The sequence below is a fragment of the Gopherus flavomarginatus genome, chromosome 15 (assembly GCF_025201925.1).
Source record: "Gopherus flavomarginatus isolate rGopFla2 chromosome 15, rGopFla2.mat.asm, whole genome shotgun sequence".
Taxonomy (NCBI): Eukaryota; Metazoa; Chordata; order Testudines; family Testudinidae; genus Gopherus; species Gopherus flavomarginatus.
The window spans coordinates 32,942,083-32,961,119 of record NC_066631.1 but is presented as its reverse complement, the minus strand read 5'-3'; the positions used below and the strand labels follow the sequence as shown (position 1 = coordinate 32,961,119).

The window sequence follows — 19,037 nt, the reverse complement described above, 5'->3', positions numbered from 1 at the left end:
CTGGCTACTGGGTGACTGCTCCATCCAGTCTTCTTTGTGTTCAGAGACCAGGTGCCTCTGGTGAAGCTGCTTTGTGTGAGTTGCTCTGTTCCTCAGTCAGGTTGTTTAATTCTAAAAGAGCAGCTCCAGCATTTGAAACAGCACAAACATTTCCCTCTGCAGCGTCCATTCTCCTCTCCGCGCACCCCGCAGGGCTAAAAGTCACACATACTGAAAAGACCCTTTGGCTTGGGACCTAGGTGGTGCTGCTTTGCGGGGAGGCTTCTCTGGAGGTGGATTTCAAGGCTGCCGTGACGCTTGCTGCCTTCATCCCTGACTTGCGTTCACTGCAGTATCTGAGGAGGGGAAAGTGTTCCTGGGAACAGCAAAGCAGTGAGCGTGCTCCCTTCTCTCTGGGCTGCTTGTGTGTATTTTTTATGGAAGAGATAAGGGCCATAATCTTCATTTGCACATGCAGTGGGAACGCTAGGGAGTATAGATTGCATCAAATACCAGTAAACAGCCCCTGAAAGGAAACTAGAGGAAGGTTGTTTATGTTCCACCTCCTGTCAAAAGATGGATGGGACTCATCTCCTCACTGGCAGGATTGTAGCTGCCTGGGAACTGCCAGCTCTGGTTTTAGCAGCTTAGGGACTTCCAGATTCGAGCTGCCTGTTCCTGCTTGTTTGGTCCCTTCACTCCCAACCCTCATTGTCCCTTCTCCCCTGCTCTGTGCTGTGCCTCTTGCAGGAGGGGGCTGGCTTGTGATAATCTACTTAGCCCTACAGGGCTTCATGCCATGCGCACGCCATCATGCAGAATAACCCATGTTTGTTCTTTCTTTCCTTCTCTCCTTTTCTCTCTTCTTATCTGCGACCTGAAGGCTGTTAAAAATATGGTGGGAATGGTGAGTACCACACAGCAGGGAACATTACTCATGTGCAGAGGCAAGCCCTGGGCTCTGGAAAACTCTTCAGCCCCATTTCCCTTGGTTACAGTTTAATAGTCACCAAATTTTTAGGCCTGGGATTTGCTTAATTACTGCTAATGGGGAGAAGGGACATTGTGGTGTTGGGCCTGTGCCGCAGGCGTAGTATAGTTGAGGCTGGGAGTGGGGTTTTGTCCTTCTCCCTCCTCCTCACCCAGGCCTTCCCCTATGTGTGTGAATGCAGTTCCATGGGGGTGCGAGAGGGGGAACATGCCCCTTGGTTGTCCAGCTCATGTTTTGGTAACAAAGTGCTTTGCTCTCACCCTAGCCCTCCTGTCTCTTGGGCTCAGCTGACAAACTGTTTCCTAGAGGTCCTGGAAACGTGGGAAACCTTCGGCTGTTTCACATGACTGACTTTGTCTCATTTAGAGCAGATGGGGTGTTCCTGGGTTTGGCTTCACGCCCAATCAAATAGCCCAGTTACAGAATGGCCTTTGAGTGGCCATCAGCAGCCACTAAGCACCTCTTCCTTTTCTTTCTTCCTGCAGTTTTCATACTGTGCTTCCCTCCTGCCCTTTCTCTGGCAACAGCCCCACTCTAGCTCACCTCACGGGTTCACGTGTCCCTGCTGGAGTCTTCCCAGCAGAATGTCCAGGGCCACTCCCTCTATTCAGAGTGTGATCTTTGGGTGTCTCTTCTCAGGACTGGGCAGCACCTTGACTAGTGACTATCCAGGACAGTGGCAAATTGAGTGTGACCCCACCGGCTGGGAACGTCAGCCAGGAGGTGAATGGGTTGATATGGAGGGGCTGATGTTTGTTCTGTCATCCTCAGCTACATCAGGTCTTGGTTCAACTCCAAGCAGGAGAGAAGGAGCAGGATTTCTCCTCTGCACCGATACAGGTCTCCATCAGTGTCCAGCTCTGGAGGCTTCCTGGATGCCACGAGTTTCTGGCAGCCTTAGGTAAGATGTTTCCTTGTTTTATTGCCGCTGTGTGGTGTGGCCATCCAACACCTTATATTTCACAAGCACCTTCACTGCTTACATAATTTGGTATGTAGGACATGATGGCCCAGCTGCTCATTGCCTGGCCCAGTGAATCCTCCTCCAATCACTGTGAGCAGAGATTGTTCTCCCTGTGTGTTTGCCACATGGAGAACTTTGTGTGTATGTGTTACTCCTGGAGGCATTCTGCGCCAAAAAAAAAAAAAGAAAAATTCTGCAGATTTTATTTGTCAAAATAACACTACATAATCACGCCAGATTCAATTATTTTGGTAATTTATTTCAAAATGCCTGTCAGCAAGTATGTCTATATCAATACAGACATACAAAAATTCCTCCAGGAGTAGAGAGTTAAAGAAACCCCTATGACCACCCAGTTCCTGTTTCTCTGCCTCCCTTCCTTCCCCCCACCCAGGCCCAGCTGCGGGCCAGATACCCACAACCCCTCCCCCCCAGAGCCCACCTGTGGGGGCCTCCCTCAGTTAATACATCTGAACCCCCTCCTCCCCAGAGCCCACCTGCAGGGGCCCTCTCAGTCAATACACCCGAACCCCCTCCTCCCCAGAGCCCACCTGCAGGGGCCCTCTCAGTCAATACACCCGAACTCCCTCCTCCCCAGAGCCCACCTGCAGGGGCCCTCTCAGTCAATACACCCGAACCCCCTCCCCCCCAGAGCCCACCTGCAGGGGCCCTCTCAGTCAATACACCCAAGCCCCCTCCTCCCCAGAGCCCACCTGCAGGGGCCCTCCCTCAGTCAATACACCCAAACCCCCTCCCTCCCAGAGCCCACCTGCAGGGGCCCTCTCAGTCAATACACCCAAGCCCCCTCCCTCCCAGAGCCCACCTGCAGGGGCCCTCTCAATCAATACACTCGAACCCCTGAAACCCCCAGAGCCCAGGGATCCAGAGGGAACAGAAACAGCCTGATGTTCGATTCCAGGCTTGCACAGAGTTTCCTGCATACCCCCCTCCTTCCTTCAGGGCATGCTGGGAACTCTAGCTCCCTTTCTCTCTCCCTGGCAATGTCTTTTATGTGCCAGCTGGGCTCTGCTGAGTCCAGTGGCCCCTAGTGGTGGCTAGCAGCACTGCAGTCCATTTCTGTGTGGGAAGGGACATTCTGTGTGCATGTTAATTTCTGCAAAATTCAGCATTGCGCAGTGGTGCAAAATTCCCCCCGGGAGTTTTGTGTGTGTGTGTCTTTCTTTCTGCACCCTAATACCACCTCATTCAGCAGGACCTGGGTTTTATTGACTTCAAGTGGCAACTTCCATTTGATTTGAGAGCAGCCCAGTTTTGCCTGGGCCCCGTTTTCTGGCAAGGGTATGTAAGTAGGTAGTCAAAGAGAGGGTACCGCTGCTTAGAGGGAAATGGAGTGAAAAGAAGACAAAGATAAGCCACTGCCTTCCTATCTGCCCTCCAGCCTCATCCTTCCATGCATCAGCTTCTCATGCCTTCTCCAGACTGCCCTGACCCCTCCCTGCACTAAGGCCCAAGGCCACTGCCCTCTCCATAGACCCACTGCTGCTACGATCCCTCTAAAAGATCAGCCAGTCAGTGACTGCTTGAGGGGGCACATGGGGCATAATTAGCACTGACTCTGTTTATAAATATCAGGAAAACATTTGCTAGTATATATATCTATAAAATAGAACACATTTGGTTATTTTTCTTTCCTCCATCCTGCCCAGGTAAGCTCCTCAGGGCAAGGACTGTATCTTCCTATGTGTCTGACCAGCACCCAGCACAGTAAGGCCCCAATCATTAGTGGGACACGTGGGCACTTACCGGAATAGAAATATTAAATACTAACCAGGCAGCTACAGCACATTGGCACAGAGGAGACAGCACTGAGTGAGGCTGCTGCAAGGTCCTCGTGTCTGTCTGCTCTACAGGGATTATGTGCAGCATCAGTAATTTACTGGGACCAGTTCAAGCTGAATCTTTGGGTGAGAAATGGTTTTCTGCTCTGTGTTCTCCTGCAGGTTTTGACCTTTGTGAAGTTGGGCAGGAGGAGGTGATACTGAAAACTGGGAAACAAGCTAATAGGAGGACCATGCACTTTGCTCTCCAGTCCCTGCTGGCACTTTTTGGTAAGGCTACCTGCTGTGACGTTATTTGCTCCTGCTCCAGCTGATGGCTGCAGGATGATGGTATCTAATGAGGTGGAGTATTATTATCTTTTGCACAAAGGAAAGCATCTCACACAGTTGCTGTGAATTTTTTTACTCCTCTCATGAACCGGGGTGTGTGGCACTTCCCAAGCCTGTGAGTGGTCTGCCAGAGAGCTCCCTGTGTGATTAGACAGGCCCGAAGCAGGGCAGCTAGCTCTCCACCACTGCTCTGACTATAAGACTCACTGCAAACATTGAGAAGTGGGGACTTAAGGAGGAGAGGGAGTTTATCTGGCAAATACTATGGGTGGGGTGTCTGAGGCCCAGGGTGATGCACTGAACTAAGCATAACATGTGGGGGAAGGGGACACTTAATGGGCTAGGATTGGGCAGAAGATACGGGGTGTGGATGAGCAAAAGAAAATCTGGAGAGATTTCTGTCTGAGGAAAATTTGGGAAATGAGTTGGTCACTTCCATCTCTAATTTCTATGATTCATCAAGTCACTAGTTCCCCTGGAGCTAAATCTCCTTTAGAGTAAAACTGAAGGGCATTCAGCTCTCTACAAACAGAGAGCTGCTGTCAGTCAAGCGAATATGGATTGTGTCCCTTACACAGTTCAGGGGCATCACCCATTTTCTACTGCTCTGTCATATGAATTAGTGCTGGGACAGCACTGAAGTCCTCTAGTCATATAAAACAGAGGCCATAAGGGCAGTATGGACTGTCACCTGTCAACATGCCTCAGCTACAATCTGGAGAGATGGCCTCAGTGATGAGAGGGGAGTTTAGCTTCCGTCAGTTGGCCTTTCACTCAACTAAGTCTGCCAACAGGGCTGCAAACTGCGGTTGTATCTTTTTGTGCTGTGGATACTTGTAGACCAGGACCAGGATTGAGCTCCACCAAATACCAGCTCATTCCTGACCTGAGCTGGGTTTGACTAGGTCTCCCATCAGTGCAAGGTTTGATATTTCGTTCAACAGTCTCGTGTCCTGTCGCTCTCACACTAGTGCCTTGTGCGCCTACGATGGCTGCAAACTGGATTTGTTCATTCCTTTATGGTACCGTATAGGACTGAGGCAGCTAGAGTAAGGTGACTGCACGAGCAGCATGTTTAGATCTTTGTCCTAAGTGAGCCTGCCATAGCCACGGTCCTATGACCACAGCTGTAGAGTGCTCAGCAATACTCTTCTAACCCTCTGATTCTATGAGTCAGCACTTTCCTTCCAAGCATCTCAAAATGCTTTTAAATGTTAATGGATTAGACCTCACAGCACTTCTGCAAGAAAGGGGAAATACTAGCCTCATTTCACAGACAGGGACATCGAGGCACTGAGGTTTTGTCTTGCCCGTGGTCACATAACCAGTCGATGCCAGAATTAGGAATAGAATTCAGGTCTGCTGGCAGTTGGAGTCTTATATAAAGAGATGATTTGGAGGACTAAAATATCAACTCTACCAAGTTATTTTTTAGTAGAAGCATTGAGTTTCTGCATGCAGCTTTCCTGGGATGCATACATTATGTTTCTCACATAATTAGCAATTGTGTAGTGGAAGCAGCACTGGAGTTGTTAAACAGATGAGACTAGATCGTAGCAGTGAGACTGAGTGCACATACTGTACCACTTGCTTTCATTGTAATAAGTGCTGTTTTCATTTATTTAGATTCTACAGAGTTACCCAAACGTCTTAGCCTGGACAGTTCCTCATCACTGGAATCACTGGCTTCTGCTCAGTCCATTTCCAACCCAATGCCTTTGGGCTATCAGAACCCTCCCTTCTCTCCTACTTGTCCAGACAGTATTGCATCAGACGCCATTTCTGTGTACAGCCTGAGCTCTATCGCTTCTTCAATGAGTTTTGTTTCCAAGCCAGATAGTACATCAGAAGGTGCAGGGCACAGGGGGCGACAGGACTATGAAAGGCCTAAGAATGTCTATCCGCAAAGGTCTTCTGTGCCACGGAGCCAACTGTCTCCACAGACCACTGCTGCAGCCAGCAAAGACAATGAGGAGTATGAAGGGTTTTCTATAATCAGCAGTGAGCCTATGGCAACTTATCAAGAAAATATAAAAACAAGATTTTCCCCTGATCACAAACAATCCAAAACTGGTCAATCTGGAGGGATTAAAGTTTCTGTCAGTTCCAAAGGGAGCATAAGTACTCCAAATTCCCCTGTTAAAATGACTCTTATTCCCAGTCCGAACTCACCTTTCCAAAAAGTTGGAAAACTTGCAAGTTCTGATACTGGAGAATCTGACCAATCTAGCACTGAAACTGACAGCACTGTCAAATCCCAAGAGGAGAACAACCCAAAACTCGATCCACAAGAGTTGGCTCAGAAAATTCTGGAGGAGACTCAAAGTCACCTTATTGCTGTTGAACGTCTTCAAAGAAGCGGCAGTCAGATGAGCAAGAAGAAGAACTCGGAAGATGGAGCAGCAGCTGGTACTCCTGTATTCAGAGCCTCAGAGACCAGCGCGTTCAGTAGGCCACTGAGCTCTAGTCAGAGGAGTCATCCTTCACCAGTTACAATTAAACCAAAGCCTCCAACAAGGAGCTCATCCCTTCAGAAAGTGAGTTCCGGCTATAACAGCCCCACAACATCGGAGATGTCCAACAAAGACGACACAGGCCCATACAGTGGGCAGCCTTCTCCGAGTTCTGACTCTCATGGCTCGTTAACTGAACACCCTCACTTTAAACTCAAGTACCCTAGCTCTCCTTACAGTGCCCATATTTCTAAATCTCCCAGAAATATCTCCCCAAGCTCAGGGCATCAGTCTCCTGCGGGAAGCACCCCCTCTCCTGCTCTCTCATACTCCTCAGCTGGTTCCGCTCGCTCCAGCCCAGCTGATGCCCCAGATATAGACAAATTAAAAATGGCTGCCATCGATGAAAAGGTGCAGGCCATCCACAACCTGAAAATGTTTTGGCAGAGCACTCCCCAACATTCCACAGGCCCCATGAAGATTTTCCGAGGAGCTCCTGGAACAATGACTGCTAAGAGAGATGTTCTCAGCTTGCTAAACTTATCTCCACGGCACAGTAAAGACGAAAGTGCAGACAAGCTGGAACTTAAGGAGTTGTCTATTCAGCAACATCTTGCTTCTCCACAAAAGAATCCTCCAAATGGACACAGGCGCCCTGAAACTACCAATGCAGTGACTTCATCCCATTCTCCACCTTCCAATAGCATTCCAGGAACAGTACGCCCCTTGAGGCTGCCATCTGGGAATGGTTATAAATTTTTGTCACCAGGGAGATTTTTCCCTTCCTCCAAATGTTGAAATGTCTTTTATATCAGTTGATTCAACTTGCAATCACATAAAGGTTCTCAGTATTTGCATCTACCCACTTGCCTTGATCAATACAAAACCACAGAATATTACCCGAGAAGCCATGGTCACACCCCATGATTAGCAGTGCGGAGTAATGAGACAAATTAGCCTGGCACAGTGAATTGCAATGTACGACAAGGGCCTTATGCAAATAGGTTTCAGTTCCTCTTGTCAGTACTTTGGCCAGACGCACCTGATGACAGTTTTGTGTAGCATACACAGCTAATTCTGTGCAGCAGCAAATCCAATTAATCTGTATGTCTGTTCACAAAATGTTAGCCTTTAAACCACCTACATGTATTTCTTATGCTGAAAGGATGTTTACAGTTGGATTTTTATACACAATTTATACGTATCCAGAGATTGGGGAAGGAGGTGAGACGAGGCAAATCTTCCATTTTATGCCACAAGGATAATGCACACAGAGCAGAAGTACAAGCCATTGCTTTTATGCTTCCAGGGGCTGCGCAGGGGGAGTAGATGATAATGTAACTAGGTGAAATTGCTGTTAGCCAAATGCAAGCATATTTGAGAAAATGCTAACAATGTACAACTCCTTGGCAACATTGTATTGGCGGTTACAACACATCATTCTGGTGCTGTGCTGGTGACATGCCGATAAAGTAGAAAGGGATGTTCCATTCTTAATTCCACTTTCAGTTAACTTTTTCTGAAGAAATGCCTTTTAGGCTGAAATTTCCATAGATCGGTCTGACCCCAAAAGAACATTTTGGTAAGTAATGAACAAAATCCCAAATCTGAATAGCATGAGAGTGACAGATGCAAGTTCTGGTTTTCCAAAGTGGTACCTTTGTTGCACATAATTTTACAAGGGTAAGTTTTTCATATCGGCAGGTAGCTAGTCAGCACAGAACTTTTCTGTTTAACTCTGAAAATGAGAGGCAGATGCACAATGAATTGTGAGAGAGGGTTACGCAGTTGCAGCTCCTCAGCATGCGAAAATCGGATATTGACATGTGATCTAGTGATCACATGTTCAAGGAGCTCTCTCCATTACTGCTAGATCTTCCCAATCCTCTTCCCATGGAGAATCCCACAATCCCTTTCTCTGTTATCTTGCTTTCAGGGCCAATATATACAAATTAAATAGGTCTGTGTCTTTGTGCAAACAGACCACACGTGGGATGGAAAGCGCAAACTGACTGCACGTTAAAATCTATGCACCTGGGTCTGTTAACGCCTTCTCCCTGGGCCAAGTGGGAAAGCCAGGAGCACTCCTGTAGCTAGGAGAGGAGGACAGGCTGGGCAACAGCCATCACACAGTGAGGCGGAGCTAAGGCAGTTGGGAATCAGGCTGGGGACACTTGTTTTTAAAGAAGGTAGTTAAATACAAACCACAGAGTTAATGTAACAAAGACTGAATTTACATGCTCTGAAACCAGGACATACATAGCAACATGAACTCAGCCACACTGCACATCTAGCTCAAAGCAAAGTATTACACAGGCAATGTGCTGTGAGAGTCTTAGAGCAAGGAACAAAGTGAAGGCACCTGGCTTCTGCAAAAGACTCTTCCCCAATTCACTGTGAGACTTTGAACTAGTCACTTCACCCCTCTGTGCCTGAGCACCCCCATCTGTCAAATGGGGGTAGTAATACTTACCTACCTACCTCACAGGATTGTTGTGAGGCTTAATTAATTAGGCCTCGATTTTTAGTTAGACTTCAGCTCAGCTCCTGGTGTTGTGCTCTGTAGTAGAGGCCTATCTACATGGCTTGTGGGTGCAATCAACTGGCTAGGCTTCTAGCTGGGCATCGCTGTAGTTGCATAAAATTGTGTCACCCGGCCCCTTTTTGAAGCTCTAGGTCTTAACATTTGTGATGATCTTTGAAATCCTGGATGAAAGGTGCTACAGCTGAACAAAGTATTAAATTCTCCCAATTTAATGTTACATGGCTGTAATATAAAATACTGGCCCTGATTAGCATTTAAAAACCCTATGGTTTGGAGAGGAATGTTTCACAACTGCAGAAGAAACTAAATTCAAGCACTACAGATACCATGTGTCAAGGGATGTGCATGCAGACAGTTAATAGAGAGAGGGATGATCATGAAACCCTCAGTGCAAAAGACCAGGAAGAGCTTAATGCTCCACTTACACATATTAGAAAATGTGGCAAAACAGTAAGCTAAATCTAATACTATTCTTACTAGATGCAAATTATTTGGCTGTTGCATTACAGCTTCCTATGTGGGTGATTGTAATATGTTTTATTGGCCCAACTTCTGTTGGTGAGAGAGAGAGAGAAGCTTTTTAGCTAAAAAGAGTTCTTCCTCTAGTCTGGGAAAGCTATGAAAGCCAGGTCTACACTACAGACCTATATGGGTATAACAGCCTCACACAGGGGTGTGAAAAATCCACACTCGAGAGACATGGTTATACCAAACTAACCTTCCACCCCGTCATAGACAGTACTATGTCGATGGGAGAGCTTCTCCCATTGACAGAGCTACTACCTCTCGGAGGTGGATTAATTATGCAGACGCGTCTCCTGTCAGCGTAGGAGCGTCTTCGCTTAAGTGCTACAGAGGCACAGTTGCAGTGTTTTTAAGTGCAGACCTAAGACTATGACAGCTAAATACAAGATTGACTAGACAGTTTAGCATAAGTAATGAGCACATATTTTAAGGTATTGTTCATGGTGAAGTGGCCCATTAACAACCCTTCCGTCGTAGCACAAAAAGAGGGGTTAGTGGGTTACAGATGGTTGTAATAAGCCATAAATCCAATGTCTCTGATCAGTTCAGGATTTTTAGTGTCTAGCAAAGTTATGAATTTAATCTTCCAGGCTTGTCTTTTGAAAATGTTGTGCAGGTTTCCTTTGAAGATGAGGATGATAGGTCAGATATAGAGCGATCCCTTTGAAAAGTGTTCACTGACAGATGACAGGGTTTTTTAATCCGTTATTTTCCTGTGTGAGTTCATTGAGAAGCATAGTGATTGTCTGGTTTCATCCACGTAGTTGTAATTGTTATTAAGGCATTTAGTACACTAGATGAGGTAATTCAAAAGATGAGCCTGGGACCTTAAATTCATGACATTCCTAGACACGGAAAATACTGGTCTGAAACAGACACTGGATTTGTGGCTTATTACAACTATCTGCAACCAGATTACGTCTACACTACAAATTACTTCAGTATAATTTATGTGGCTCAGGAGTATGAATAATCCACACCCCTGAGCGGTGTAAGTTATATCGACCTAAGCACCAGTGTGGACAGGCTATGTTAGCGGGAGAACGTCTCCCAACTCTTGTGGAGGTGGAGTTATTAAGCCCATGGGAGAGCTCTCTCCTGTTGGCTTTAGAATGTCTTCACCTGAAGTGCTACAGCTGCATCTGTGCAGCTGCGCCATTATAGCTGCTGCAATGTAGACCTAGCCCCAGGATGTGGGGGGGTTTTCCACACCCAAGCTACAAAATTTTACCAACGAAAGTGCAGTGTAGACATAGCCTTAATACCTTTCCCAGACCTGAAGAGCTCTGTGTAGCTTGAAAGCGTCTCTCTCTCACCAACTGAAGTTGGTCTAATAAACAGTACGTCCTCACCTACATTGTTTCTCTAATATCCTGGGACCAGCACGACTACACCATCACTGCCTGCAGCTTCCTATGTGACAGTTTGGCCCGAGGGGTTATCCTTTCTTAATTAGCCCAGAAGCATTAGAATAAATGGAAGAAATATGTCAGTACAACAGCTAAGAAATTTTGTAAATGATGACGATGTTGATACAAATAAATTTGGCCACATTTGTTCAAGCCACTGAGAGACCCCATAGGTTCCACTCCAGTTCTAATCAACTTTACCATTTTAGTACTTCATCTTAGAAATATCAAGATTGGAGGTGGGCAGCTTTTCATTTACATGACAGCACATACTCCCTGCTGTGCTGCATGACATGCCAGAAATCCCCCCAATATATGTTCCATACATGGAGCTGTAATCATACAGAACTGATACAGTTCAAAAGCTGCCATTTTGGTACAGCCTATTTTCACGCCTCCAGTGGGCTTCTTACTAGCAACTGAACTTTCAGAAAATCTGGATCAGTAAAAATGTATTAAAGAGGAGAGTGATTAGGGTGCAGAGAAAAGGAAAGTTCAGTATTTGGGGAATTGGTAGTGTATAAATATGAATGATTTTGGGATTGCATTTCTGTGGACACGTGGCACTTCTACTGCTTTTACTGAGAGCTGTGACCATCACACACTTCCTGCCTGCTCCTTGGGCGGGAGACACCTCACAAACCCTTACACCTCACTTCCCTGCCCCATAGATGAGAAATGATCAGATTTGCCATTTATGTGTTAAAATTCAGGAAGTAAAAATAACCCATTTTTCTCCTTTTGATATTAGAATCCCTTCTGTGAAAGTTACATGCATTTGTCGTCGTATTTGTGCATGGTACAAGTGATGACGCTGCTTAATACAGTGAGCAATAAGAACTAGGTATTATCCACTTTCACGATAAACCTCCCACATGCAAAAAATATCCCAAGGCAATAGAATATATTTTCGTTTCGTTTTGCCTAGTATGTTTTACTGTGTGAAATACTAATTATGAATATTTTGTTGATTGTCTTTAGATAAATGGAAAGAGCCAAAAGTCAAATTCTGTCCTGATTTCATAAGGTGGCCTGAACTCTAGCCAGGTGCTGATTCTCCTTTTTATCAGACCCTTATTTAAACAAGGAAACAAAAAGGTTCATATTGAGAAACTGTTGAGGTAAAGGTAGCTAAGGGGACACTCCAACCATGAATCCTACCCCTCAGCGACATTTCTCTTCAGCTGGTACCATCTGTTTTAGGCTGTAGGGTAGGTACTAAGCTTGCAGAAAATCTGCATGCCCATTTAAGAAGCACTGGTCACTTGAGTCTGGGTGACAATGAATTTGAGCGATTTCAGTAAACAGGGGAATACTGTAAAAGCAGCAAAGAATCCTATGGCACCTTATAGACTAACAGATGTTTTGGAGCATGATCTTTCGTGGGTGAATCTCGTCTGCCATGTTGTCCAGAAAGGCTGTACATGTGTATTGTGAACTGGGCCCTTATGTTGCAGAAATCTTACAAAAGAACTTTGAAGATGGTAACTCAAGGAGGACTAGTCAGCTAAGACCCTTCTCCCATGCAGCAGCTCTTTAGCACTCACTCTCCTTGTATGCAGTATTAGCCATGTTTGGCCTATATGGACTTTTTTGTAAATTAAAACTCTGTTTCCAGACAGCATTAAACATTTTATATTACAAAATTTACCATGTAAAAAGAATTTCATATTTTTATTGAAATTGCTAGGGCATTTGGCCTTCTTTCTTTGTGATTCCAGTGTCTATTAAAGCATGAGTTCTCTCAGTACTTCAGTGTTGTGTCCTAGGATCACATTTCTAATGGATTGTTTAGTCCTCTGACTTCCCTACACCAGATATCTGGCCATGGACAACTGCTAACTACCTTCATCCTCAGACTCCAAATAAGACATTTGTCATGCAATAATTTACATGCTGTGGCTACGGAACATCAGCGGCCAGTTCCAACACTATCACAACTGTGACTGTCTACTAGTGTGGCAATGGGAGGGTTAGTGACCGCTCCTTTTCCTTCCTGTTGTAGAAGACAGTACTCCAATCAGGAAGAGAAATAATGATATGGACACTTCCTCTTCCACCAGCAGAGATGGTAGAGCCAACATATGCACAATTTCCTTGTTTCTGCCAGCAGCAATGAGAAGTGGAGGGGGTGATATAACCCCCGGCCTCTTTGTCTGCTGGAGCTGTGGTAGAGGGCAGAGTTAAACAAGCTTGTTTGGTTTAAGCTAGACTTTCACCGTGATATGTGTAAGGGCAGTTACTGCTTAGATGCTGTGACGACATGGGCAGCAGGCAATAAATAGAATTTGCCTTTTTATTGTATGTAAGGTGTGTCTGTGGAGCCTATCGCTCAGCTATCTGTGTGATCTCTAGTTGTACAAGCAGAACAGAACATCTGTGGGGCCTATCGCTCAGCTATCTGTGCGAACTCTAGTTGTACAAGCAGAACAGACTGTAAGAGGCCTCGCCCAAATACCTGAAACACCAAGCTCTCTCACCCTCAGGGTCTCCAACACCTGGCAAGAATTAGCAAATTAACCTGTGGTAGCATTGCTTGGACAGGCTGCTTGGTTACCACTTAACTCCTCACCTTTTGGAAGGAGCTTTCCCAGGAGCAAGTTCTGATTGCACTCCTGCCCTGTCAGCCAAGCACCATATTTCCATGGTGATGAGCAGAGTGTTAACAACAGGATAGATAGCTCCCGTTTTTTCCTATTGGCCTGCCTCATTCTTGTTCCTAAGCTGGTGGCACCTCCTCACGGATGCATAAGGAATACTGTGTCTATTCCATTCAGAGATGTATTTTTAGAGTGCCAACCACTGCAATATCTCATTGCACCACTGGACAAACATCAGGGATTTGGCTGAAAGTTTAATATCTGAATTTGTCCAACTACATTCCATGGGACAAAAGTAGATGATCAGGGACACTGGCATTTAGACAAAAGCCAGTGCAGCCTTTCCCAGAATCCGACATATAGTACATTCTCTGTGCATCTGAACCACACACCTCAATGTTGTAGCCTATTTGCTGAAACATATAACTTTAGTCTTTTGACATAAAAGGGAAAATGGCTACATTTAGAAAATGCTACGTTCTTATTTACAGTCAATTATATGACCATATTTGATGTTATATGGTAATAAACCCATCCTTTTGTCTTGGAAGCCAATCATCAAGAACACACACAGTAGCAGAATTAGTGAAGGCAGGAAAACAGAATTCTTCCTTTTAGTGGAATACTGATCTCTCTACAGTCTTGTAAAGCCACCAGCTTCCATGCTGATGATCATGTTCAAAAGGTGTAAGAATAATATACCTTTTAGGCGGATGGTGAGATGGGCTATGAGCCCAATGTAGTGTCTGAACTTTAGAAGACTGGAAATTCACATTTAAATGCTCAGCTATTTTCAAACACTAACTTTGAGATTGTTATAAAAGTAGTTTTAGATTCACAGTTTGGTGTATGAAAAGTCCAGAATTTCAGACATGCCTGATATTCTGTAGCAACTCCAGTTGGGAGAAACATTATTAATTTGGGAAATGCTTCTTCCTTCATTGCAAGCAAGCGAGAAGAATTTAATTTATCCTCCCTTTGTGTCTGGGTTTGCAGGGGCTAATGCGTTTGGCTCCTTTTCTCTGACCTGATTCTTTTGCACTGCTTATGTGGGACAAAGGAGCTGGAATCTGGCCAGCTGAGAATTCCCCAGTGCTCTCAACTGATACAGGGCAGACTCATGGGTGAACCATCCTGGCCATTGCCCCCTTGTGTTCCACTCCATTCAGCCATTTTCAGCCGGGCTATGGACCCCTGGGGGATAGATGCTACTGTCATAAATTAGAGCAGCCACTAAGTTGCTCCAACTCAAGCCAGGCCAGAGCTGACACAGACCTGTCCACAGAATCAGGGAACCATAACCGGATCCCAGACAGCACCCACCACAGTTCTTAGTGTAGGTGAAAATCTAGCCTAATATACCTATTAGCAAGTTTTTTGCAGGGCTCACAAAATGAGAGAACTTTCCATTTGTTTAACCTTTAATAACGCATACGCACAGGCTTGTAATCATGTTGTAAATCTGTCGTAGGATATTTCTACTAACTTCTCAGTTTGCAGATGAAATGTGTTTCCATCTCTTGGAAGGTGCAGATTCTGCTGCAAATAGCCTGGAGCCATTGAGGTGCTAATACCTTTAAAAATGTTATATCCACAATCAAGAATGGCAAGCCCAACCAACATTATTTTCATTAAGAAACTGAAATTCCTACGGAGTCAGCAGCTCTATACGCAGCTACAGCAGATAAGGTACTGAGTCCGTATCTGAGTTGTGGAGCCTACAGGATGGCGCCTGCATGGAAGGGATAGCTGAGTGGGTTGAGCATTGGCCCACTAAACCCACGGTGGTGAGTTCAATCCTTGAGGGGGCCATTTAGGGATCTGAGACAAAAATCTTTTTGGGGATTGATTGGTCCTGCTTTGAGCAGGGGGTTAGACTAGATGACCTCCTGTAGCTAGCTGAGTAGACAAATGGTGCCCATATGTGGGGAAAGTTGCAACAGCATACCACAGTCAGCCTACATTCTGAAAACCACCTAAAGGAAAATAGTAAAAGCTTGAGAGCTTAATGCAGCCCTTGCTGGGCACTTTATTGTTCTCTTAGCCTTCCAGACAAAGTCAGTGGGATGTATATCCACAACAGTGTCCAAAGCTATGTCTACACTATGAAAGTAGGTCAAATTTATAGAAGTTGATTTTTTAGAAATCAATATTATAGTCAAATGTGTGTGTCCCCACTTAAGACCATTAACTCAGCGGAGTGCGTCCACAGTATTGAGGCTAGGGTCAACTTCCGGAGCATTGCACTGTGGGTAGCTATCCCACAGTTCCCGCAGTCTCTGCCGCCCATTAGAATTCTGGGTTGAGCTCCCCGTGCCTGATGGGGCAAAAACATTGTCACTGGTGGTACTGGGTAAATGTCGGGCCCCCTCCCTCCATGAAAGCAATGGCAAGAAATCATTTCTCACCTTTTTTCCTGGGTTACCCATACAGATAACATACCACAGCAAGCATGGAATTGCTCCGTTCATCATCACCATATGTCTCCTGGGTGCTGCCAGATGTGGTACTGCATTGCTACACAGCAGCAGCTCATTGCCTTTTGGCAGCAGACGGTGCATTACAATTGGTAGCCATTATCATCAGCTCCCATACGAAGCAGCCGTTGGGTTGGCCATTGAAAAGGGGGGAGGGGCTGCAGTTTTCGAGTTAATGTGCAGCACAAACCCAACTAACCTCCACACACACATCCAATTCTCTGGGATGATCGCTTCACCCCTCCCCCACACCATGTGGCTAACAGCAGGGAACATTTCTGTTCAGCCACAGGCAAACAGTCCAGCAGGAATGGGCACCTCTGAATGTCCCCTTAATAAAATCACCCTATTTCAACCAGGTGACCAGGAACAATATCAGTCTCCTGAGGAAAACACAGAGAGAGAAAGAACGGATGTTGTTTGAATGCCAGCGAACACCAGGACCATACACTGCCATACTTTGTTATGCAACGATTCCAGACTACGTGCTACTGGCCTGGCGTGGTAAAGTGTCCTACCATGGAGGATGGAATAAGGCTGCCCTCCCCAGAAACCTTTTGCAAAGGCTTTGGGAGTACATCCAGGAGAGCTTTATGGAGATGTCCCTGGAGGATTTCCGCTCCATCCCCAGACACGTTAACAGACTTTTCCAGTAGCTGTACTGGCCGCGAATGCCAGGGCAAATTAATCATTAAACACACTTGCTTTTAAACCATGTATAATGATCTGAGCCGCGCGAGGAGCCGACCATCTGCCCGCCCGCCCGCCCGCCCGCCCGCCCGCAGGCACGACTGTGGCAGCTCCACCAGAGCCGCGGAACAGCAGACCCTCCGCAGGCACCACTGCGGCAGCTCCACTGGAGCTGCCTGCTGCCCCCTCCGGCAAAATGCTGCCCACCAATTATTCTGGCGCCCTAGGCGATTGCCTAGGCTGCCTAAATGGTAGCGCCGGCCCTGCATCAGAAAGATCATTGCAAGATCTGCTGCGAGTTCCGCCCAAGAACATGTAAAGAAGGAGAACAGCGGCTGAAGGTGATCATGGAGGCAGCCTTGTGCCTCAGCACCGCCACAGCTCCTCACAGGGCCATCTGATAGTAGGCACCGCTCCCATTCGCTGATGCCTCAAAAGAAGAAAAAGCTGGATGACCGTTCTCCTCCAGCTAAGCCTTGAGAAGTGCGACACCAGGCAGATCACTCCTCGGCCTCTCCTTCCAGGGCTGTGTCGACTCCTGTCCATGTGAGGCAGTCGAGTCCGGCACCTATGCAGCAGCTTCAGCTCCCGTCCACGCCGGAAGCGTACCAGGCCACCAGAGATCTTCTCCACTTGATGGCACCGTTCTCAGCGCCAACGGAGCCCCATTCTCCAGTGCATTCTAAGGGAAAGCCTGCTATGATGTCGAGGCACTCCCCTTCACTTTGTCCATTGGCACCTACACGCTCCAACAAAGAGCCTTCCCACTCCCAGAACTCTTGGCATTTGAGGCACTGAGGATCGGCTTCTCCGTGGTCTTCAGTGTCTGAGACCTCAGAGTTTGAGCCCGACTCCTATCGTTCAAGTAGGAGCAGAAACCGTAGAGCGAGGTCAGTCAGAGACAGAAGGGAGCATCAAGCATGGTCTCCACAGTGGCAGAACTCGCCTCAGTGGCCCTTCAGGACTCTCTGGACTTATCACCACAGCCAGGAAGGAACCCAGGGCCCACACTCAGTGACGTCTTCAGTCACCTCCGCCACTTTCATGATGCCTTCCGCTGTGCATACACACCCGATGCCTTTCCCTCCAGCACTGTCATCAACTCCAGCACTGTGCTTGGCTCCAGCTTTGGTACCGGCCTTCGCGACGGCTAACCACCTGTTTCCCACACCTGCATCGTTGTCGACATCAATCTCGATGCAAGCACCTACAGCCCAGGTGCCAGTGCAGATGCCTGATCCCCTCGACCCTGGCGGCTCCTGTGAGTGTGCCAATGCAGCTCCCTCCGGTGAGACTGATGCCGACGTTGGCTATGATGCCTACGGCCCCAGCACTGTCATGGGTACCTCAGTGCCTCCAATGCTGCCCCAAGAGTCACGTGACCCTGGGCAGACAGCAGGGAGCTTCCACCACCAGCACACGCTTCCTCCCCTTCATCGCCAGACGAAGCATTGGCAGGGACATCCATAGCTCCTGTGTTAGAGGACAACAGAGTTCTACAGCAGTTGCTCCGCAGGGCTGCCCAAGGTTTGGGCATCAAGACTGAGGAGGTAATTGAGGACACGGATCCCATGGTGGACATCCTAGTACTGTCGGGGCCTTCATGGGTAGCATAACCCTTCATAAAGACGGTGGTGGACACCACCAAGACTCTATGGCAGACACCAGCATTTCTGCCACCCACTGCCAAATGCAGTGAGCGCTGGTATTTCATCACCTCCAGAGGCTTTGAGCATCTCTACCACCATCCGCCTCCGGACTCACTGGTCATCGATGTGGCTAACCAGCGGAAGAGACATGGTTTCCAAGGTCCTTCCCCAAAGAATAGGGATGCTAAATGCCTGAACCCCGTGGGTAGAAAAATCTACTCCACTGATGGTTAGCAATACGGAGTTGTAAACCAGCAGGCTATTGTGAGCAGGTACTCCTATAACACTTGTGCTTTCATGGCTAAGTTCAAGGAGCTCATCCCTTCGGACTCTTGGTCAGAGTTCACCGCCTTAATGGAAGAAGGGAAATTAGTCTCCCAGGCTTCACTGCAGGCAGCCTTAGATGCTGCAGATGCTGCCAAAAGAGTCATGGCGACAGGGGTGGCTATGGGGTAGGGAGGCCTGGTTGCAAGTCTCAAGGTTACCCTACGAAGTCCAACAAACAATTCAGGACCTCCCATTTGAGGGTGAGACTCTGTTTTCAGAGAAGATGGACAAACGGCTCCACAGCCTAAAAGATTCCCAAGCCACCCTCAGACCCTTGGGCTTGCATACCCCTGCCACAC

At 47.0% G+C, this 19,037-nt stretch overlaps 1 protein-coding gene across 4 annotated transcripts in view; it reads left to right on the top strand.

Moving 5' to 3' along the window:
• Window positions 1–12,645, top strand: part of TTC28 (tetratricopeptide repeat domain 28) — a 511,170-nt gene extending 498,525 nt beyond the window's left edge. For 3 of the 4 annotated variants that reach the window (XM_050924018.1, XM_050924020.1, XM_050924021.1), the window contains 4 exons: window positions 863–886; window positions 1,742–1,871; window positions 3,896–4,003; window positions 5,690–12,645. In XM_050924018.1, the coding sequence (XP_050779975.1) occupies window positions 863–886; window positions 1,742–1,871; window positions 3,896–4,003; window positions 5,690–7,314 (1,887 nt within the window). In that variant the 3' untranslated portion in view covers window positions 7,315–12,645. The remainder of the gene's footprint in view (window positions 1–862; window positions 887–1,741; window positions 1,872–3,895; window positions 4,004–5,689) is intronic. The other variant, XM_050924019.1, reaches the window with a different exon arrangement.
• The last annotated feature ends 6,392 nt before the right edge of the window (window positions 12,646–19,037 follow it).